The sequence below is a fragment of the Rhagoletis pomonella genome, unplaced genomic scaffold (assembly GCF_013731165.1).
Source record: "Rhagoletis pomonella isolate Grant_MI unplaced genomic scaffold, Rhpom_1.0 Rhpom_scaffold_00002, whole genome shotgun sequence".
Taxonomy (NCBI): domain Eukaryota; kingdom Metazoa; phylum Arthropoda; class Insecta; order Diptera; family Tephritidae; genus Rhagoletis; species Rhagoletis pomonella.
The window spans coordinates 19,240,388-19,247,946 of record NW_023458556.1 but is presented as its reverse complement, the minus strand read 5'-3'; the positions used below and the strand labels follow the sequence as shown (position 1 = coordinate 19,247,946).

The window sequence follows — 7,559 nt, the reverse complement described above, 5'->3', positions numbered from 1 at the left end:
CTCACCCTTTTTATTACTTTGCAATTTTTTTTTCGAATATCACCACTTCTTAATTCAACATTCTTTTTTATGAGTTTTTCGCAAATAAGTAAGAAGTGTGAGAAAATACCCTTCCAATGATTCTTCATAAGTCTAAATCGGTAAATTTTTGGCTGACCTATTCAAGTTTTCTTAAACCAATCTTTGAAAAATTTCAAAAACAGTATCAAAAATCTCATTCTTATGATTCAGTAGAAAAATTTTTTAAATATATTTATGCAAATTTTTTAAGCTTAAACTTGTTTATCATTTGTGGTCTTAAGTCTTAAAATATATTAGAATTTATAATCCCAATGGAAACATAGTACCGATCTTTTTTTTTATATGGGAAGTGATGCAGTCTAATATACATACAAGTATGTGTGCAAGATAAAAGTTTTTTGTTTTTAAATTTAATTTCTGCGTCAGAACAAAAATCAATTTTTTACACCGTTAGGGTAGTGTAACCCCTAAAGGGTACATTAGCACTTAACTATTTACAACAACATAAATACTTTTGTACTTAGTACTTGGCATTTTGCCCATCACTGGTATATGAGAACAATATCTAATAAGAGTATGAGAAAAAGTAAAGAAACATTCATTAAAGTTGATATTATTTTGTTACATTTATTTGGTCATAATAATTTGCAGATACATAAAAACCTGAGTATGTACTTATATACTACAATATGCGTGTACGTATTTATGTATGAATGTATGTACGTAAAAAAAATGTTTAAATTCGTAATGAATTCTTATAAAATGTCTGATCACATTTGCATTGGCACATGCAAGTGTGTATATATGTTATAAGTAATAAGTAATAAGTCCTATTTTCTAAGTATTTAGGAAATTCTCTTAAACTCTAAAAACTGGACTCTCTCAAACTCGAAAAACTGGACTCTCTCAAACTCGAAATTATTTTCTATATGCACATATATTTTTACAGTGCAATTGAAATTTCGAGACTTTTAAGATTTTCGTGACTTTTCCCACTCCCTATATATGGAAACCCCCTATAGTTGTAGTTAAATATGTATATGTATGTATGTACATGTGTACACGTAAATATCTAGTCACGTCATTATAACGGTATATAAAAATTATACTTATATTTATGCTGTTTATATCGATTTAAGTACTTTAATGCTCGTACTACTCGCTACACAACAATGCGAACTCCTAAGCATTTTAGCTGTTGCCCTCTAAACCTAATTGTTACGCGCCCGATATACACGTTGAGGTAGGTGTAAAAATTTATATTTTTAAATTACATCTAAGTAGATAAATTTGGAATTGTTTGTCAAATTCGATATAGCCGCTTTTGAGGAGAAGTAATTGACTCGTTAAATTCTTTGCGCCTTTCTGCTGCTTCTTGATGACCGTATGCGCTCCTTATTTCCGTTATTTATTGTCTTCCGCAATCAACTTTTCCCAATTACAAGGCAAGAACGGTTTTTGCGAAGTAGGTATTTATTTACATACTTTTATGTCTGTGCGTGTGCGCTGCGCTGAGGTTTTATACACAGTTTTTGCATGGCATTGCAGGCACTGCAATAGGAGTACGACCCTGGTGATGGTGGCGGCGGTAATGGGCTGTCTGAGCCTTTGATTATGCTGCTGAATGCAATCATCACGCGTGGATGCATGGGAAAGTGATTCCAGTGTGCGCAGGGTATTTGTGCTGGTGGTTTAATTGGGAATTGGTTAGGCATCTTGCTGGTTTACTGATCTGTAGCTTTGCTCATTGCCTCCTAATCTTCTCCTTCCTTCCTTTGCTTGAATTGGTTCAGTTCTTGGTAAGAACTTTTTGAAAATTGCACTTAATTTTTGGTTTTACTGCCTGGTTTTTTACTTGCTTAGTAGTATTCTGCTCAAATGCATAATTTTTACTGAGCTCTGAGGACGTCTCTTGCTGCTTATATACTAGCTGCGGTGCTCTCGAAAGTGATACACAGACAATTCTTCATTCAAGCGACTAAAATAATAAATACACTATGCTGTTGACGAGCGAGCATTGAAGCGATAGACTTCTGGAGCACTCTGTTCGCTATCCCATTCTTCCAATTAAATTTGTAATTTGCTACTGCTTCGGCAGTTCACTTACTGTGTGCGCCCTACAAATCTGAAAAAGGGAAAAAAAATTAATTGATACGCTTGTGAAGGTTCTCAGAGATAGTATACCAAACCAAGAAGTACGAGAACTTACCAAATGTATTAGCTAAGGCTTTTCCGATCATTCGCACGTAGGCATGCAGAAAGCCTAAGCATCCTCCATATTAATTTCAGTAAAAGGCGTGGATTGCCGAGGATGTTGCACTCTTAGTGAGTGGTAACGACTACGCCAATCAGAAATTTGGGGCGTACAACGAGCCGTACTTATCGGAATTAGCAGTTCGACACATAGGACGGTTATTATTCTGGTTATTGCCTTGTGTTAGCGAGAGCTGCAATCAGGCTTAGGGACACCGGGTACTTAATTGAGAGTGCGGTAACTGTAATATTCTAGAAGAATTCGATTTTACCCTTGCTTGCTCGTTTTGCACTCACATCCCTAAGGGATGAGATGGATCGAAACTTGAAGGAACATTCGTTCTTTTGTAGGAAACTCTCTATCAAACTTGAATTGGGATTCAAGGTCACTGCAGTGTTTTTCAAGTAGTGGTCACTAACATTAAGATAGCAGTCGATGTTTTAGTTCTTCGAAAATCTCTGATGCCATTAGCAGATATTTTGTATTTAGTACATTACATTTTTTCTTTTTTAGTTATTTTCCAAAGTGTACCGCAACCGGAGTGCACATTTAGCCGTATACGTAATTCATTTTCACCCTTAATTGTCCACCACTTTTTTATTCGCTGTTGCAATTTTCGGAGCGAGTAACTTAACACGTTTGTATTGGAATGATCTGGTCTTTGGGTTCTGTTTTCGTTTTCTGTTTCTCAACAAAATAAGCGCACAAAGGTGGTGTGAGGCAGACGAAACTGCAGTTCAGGCGCGTATGAGTACGCTTCCATAAAGTTTCTGGATGCCTGAATGCCAGTAATTTCTGCGAGCAACGTGGCGATTGCGACGATAAAGGCGCGATAACATTACAATGGGCATGTGAGATGCTTTCAGCACGTAAGCATTTGTTTGATGCACAATGATATTATACATACAGCTGTGGTTAAAATAATGGCACCAAATTTTAAAATGATACTAATTGCAATTTATGTTTTTATGCAAGGAAGATGGTACAAATTTTTTTAAATTTCCAGCGCTTCCCTTTCTGAGACAAAACTGGCTTAAACCCTCCTTCAGCGAGAGCGGGAAAAGCCTTCTAAAATATCCATGCATTCCATGTTCTCAACACTAATAGTGAAAAGTTAACAAGTCGAAATTTAAGTTATTGTACAAGTTATTGTACAATTTAAATGTCACTTTCGAGGAAAGGATTGTAAAACGTTTCTTTGGGAAGGGATACTTTATCGAATTCGATATTTAAACGAGTCGGGATAGATATAGACAAATGTATACATAAATGATCAGAATGAAAAAAATAACTCGATTAAGCCTGTCTGTCCATCCGCTCGTCCGTCCGTCCGTCCGTCTGCCCGCATGTGCACACAATAACTCGAGTAAAAATTTAGATATGTATCTTAACAAAACTTGGTATGTTTACTTCTTTTCAGCGTAGGACGGTTGGTATTCAAAATGGGCAAAATCGGACAATAACCACGCCTACCTCCCATATAACGGTAGTTTTCAGAAATACGAAAACTGCGATATTTTAGTAACTACTGAAGCTTTTCACTAAAAATTTATATTCACAATGACTTATATATATATATAATAAGAATATTAAAAATTTTTGGAAAATGGGCGTAGCCACGCCTACTTATGATTACATGTGTATATCTTGGTACAGCGGATAACCAATTTCTCCTAAACTTGGCACAGTTTTTGGCCTTGGTAAAATATACCAAAACGGCAGAAAATTTTTAAAATCGGACAATAACCACGCCCACATCCCAAACAACAGTAATTTAGAGAAATACAAAGTCTTCGTTAAATCAGTAAATAGTACAGCTAATTTATTCAAAATTGATGTTTGCAATAATTATTTAGTAAAAAATACGTTTATAATAAAATTTTGGAAAATGGGCGTGGCCCCGCCCCACTATGTGGACATACATATGTGTATCTCGGTAACCGTTCGATCAATTTGTACCAAACTCGGTACGAATATTGTGCTTGCCAGATAAAAGCAAAACGTTGAAAATTATTGAAATCTGTCTAAAATTACGCCCACTTTTCATTTAACGGTACGTTTCAGAAATGCTTGAAACTTCGATATTTCGAAATTTAAGGACGCTAATTTACTCAAAATTGATACATAACGACAATCCCTTGAAAAGAAGTAACATTATTATCTCATTATGTCTAACTGAACATCCTATCGAAGATGTTTGAAATAGGGGTAAAATCACCCCTGCTTACCATGTAGCGGTAGTTGAAAGCGGAAAGGTGAAATGTTCGGCTCCGCCCGAACTTACGACTTTTTAACTTCTTTCAATTTACCGTTATTCAGCTTAAAACAATGTGGTTCCACTTAATCAGGTATGTAATACGAAATACGGCAGATGAAAGCTAACGAAATTTCAATAGGCCTGATAGTTTCTGAGAAATTAATGAATCATTCCTGACTTTCTGTTTTTTTTTTCTGTTGAAAACAAAATCTAGCTTTATAGGGAAGTAATTAAAAAAATAACAGACTCTGTGTAAATTTTTTGCATTTGTGTTAAAGCCTGTTTTTAACCGACTTCCAAAAAAGGAGGAGGTTATCAGTTCGTCGGAATCTTTTTTTTTTTTTTTTTTATGTATGTTACCGCATAACTTTGGACCACGTCAACCGATTTCGATAATTCTTTTTGCATCGGAAAGGTAGTGTCTCAGAGGTGGTCCCATACTAATCTGGTTAAGATCCGATCAGTGGATCATGAGAGTTGAAGTCGGTTTTTTTTTTTGCTAAAAATTACTAGTATTACAAACAAATTAAGCTACCAATAAGTTACTCATACGCCATGTACATCTGGTCATATTCCACACACAAAATCGTTGCGCATTTTCATTTCACCACTAATTCGTTTCTTATTTACCCATCGATTTTCTTTATTGGTTGCATACTTTTTTTGTAAAGGAACATTATTATATGGGCGATTTACAAACAAGCTCCAATGATATTTAAAGTAAGAACTTTATAAATGGTCAACTTTGTAAACGTCAGGACATTAGGCGGGAAATGAAAAATCAGTGAATACACTTCAATTCGAGCCTTAAACCAAGATAAGTTCCGACAAATCAGGACGTTTGGTCATCGTACTATCGCTTAAAAAACTTGAACTTATCGCAACAGTAAAATATTATTTTAAAAGTTTTCACCTTAGTACCCTACATTCGGCTTTTGATAAGCGAGCCTCCCCTGAACCGTACCGAGCATCGAAATTCTATGGCACTGCGAAATATTATTTTTTGTCAGATCCAAATTACTTGAGTACTTGATTATTTTCTACAACATAAATACCAAAATAGCTTTTCTACTGAATACTTGATCTTCAGTAAATACAATTTTGCCCATCATTGGAATAATATTCAAGAGTATGGTAAAAAGTAAACAACATGGATTAAATTTGATATACATTTTTATACCCGAGCGCACTTGTGCACAAGGGTATATTAATTTTGTTCACATAACGGTTGTTTGTAACAGCCAAAACGAATCGAGATAGATATAGACAAATGTATACATAAATGATCAGGATGAAAAAAGAAATCGATTAAGCCATGTCTGTCTGTCCGTCCGTCTGTCCGTCTGTCCGTGTACACGATAACTCGAGCAAAAATTGAGATATCTCAACGAAATTTGGTATGTAGGTTTCCCTTAATCCAAGGTAGGTTGGTATTGAAAATGGGCGAAATCGGACTGTAACCACGCCCACTTCCCATATAACGGTAATTTCCAGAAATACGAAAACTGCGATATTTTAGTAACTACTGACGATAATTCACTCAAAATTGATATTTTCAATAATTTTTAGACAAAAAATAAGAATATTATAAATTTTTGGAAAATGGGCGTAGCCACGCCCACTTATGGTTACATGTGTATATCTTGGTAACCGCTGCATCAATTTCTTCCAAACTTGGCACAGTTGTTGGCCTTCGCATAACATACCAAATGGCCGAAAATTTTTAAAATCGCTCAATAACCACGCCTACTTCCCATATAACGGTAATTTTCAGAAATACGAAAACTGCGATATTTTAGTAACTACTGGAGATTATACACTCAAAATGGATTTTTATAATAAGTTTTAGACGAAAAATAAGAATATTATAAATTTTTGGAAAATGGGCGTAGCCACGCCCACTTATGGTTACATGTGTATATCTTGGTAACCGCTGCACCAATTTCTTCCAAACTTGGCACAGTTGTTGGCCTTGGTACAGCATAAAAAACCGCCGAAACTTTTTAAAATCGGACAATAACCACGCCCACATCCCATATAACGGTAATTTAGAGAAATACAAAATCTTCGATAAATCATTAAATATTGAAGCTAATTTATTCAAAATTAATGCTTGCAAAAATTCTTTAGCAAGAAATACGTTTATGGTAAAATTTTGGAAAATGGGCGTGGCACCGCCCACTTATGATCACATATAAGTATATCGGTAACCGTTCTACCAATTTGTACCAAACTCGGTATGGTTATTGTACTTGCCACGTGTAAGCAAAACGTTGAAAATTATTGAAATCGGACTAAAATAACGGCCGATTCTCATATAACGGTAAATTTAAGAAATGCTTGAAACTTCAATATTTCGAAATTGAAGGACGCTAATTTACTCAAAATTGATACACCTCGGGTTACCATCTAGCGGAAGGTTTCGGAAGGGTGAAAAAACATATATTTAATACTTGCGCCGGGTATTTAATGTTCGGCTCCGCCCGAACTTAGACTTTCTTACTTGTGTACTTTTATTTGGTCATAATAATTTGAAGATATAAGTTCGTGTATATAGTACTACATACAATATATACATATAATTATATACAGACGTCAAATATGTAATACTTCTATATTGCTAGTACATACATTCCAAGTATATTCTCCAACATTAGAGTGTTGTTTTTAAAGTGCAATTAAATCTTAAAAACCACTTGAAAAAACGGCCCTAAATCGCATTTTATAAGTATTTGGGAAATTCTCTTAAACTGCCATTTATAAACTTGAAAATGTTTTTTATATAAATTTTTACAGTTCATTAAATGTTTCGAGAGTTATGATATTTTCGAGACGTTGCGCAATTGAAGAGAGTAAATACCCCTAAAGTTGTAGTTTCATAATCATATAAATATGTATGTTAAATGGTCAATTTGAAAGTATGTACAAAAATTATAATTATATTTTTATTGTTTATATCGATTTAAGCACTTTAATGCTCGTACTTCTTCTTCTTCTTATTTGGCGCTGTAACCGCCTAAGCGATTT

The 7,559-nt window shown here is 34.6% G+C and overlaps 1 protein-coding gene across 1 annotated transcript; it reads right to left on the bottom strand.

Annotated features, from left to right (window-relative positions):
- Positions 1 to 929: 929 nt before the first annotated feature.
- On the bottom strand, positions 930 to 1,929 carry LOC118733224. The gene has a single exon (XM_036462545.1). The coding sequence runs from the start codon at positions 1,734 to 1,736 to the stop codon at positions 1,509 to 1,511; it is 228 nt and encodes a 75-aa protein (XP_036318438.1). The 5' UTR covers positions 1,737 to 1,929; the 3' UTR covers positions 930 to 1,508.
- Between the last annotated feature and the right edge of the window lie 5,630 nt (positions 1,930 to 7,559).

What these genes read in the sequence shown, in the direction of transcription:
- LOC118733224 (XM_036462545.1), bottom strand. Translation starts at nt 1,736, where the DNA reads ATGCCTAACCAATTCCCAATTAAACCACCAGCACAAATACCCTGCGCA.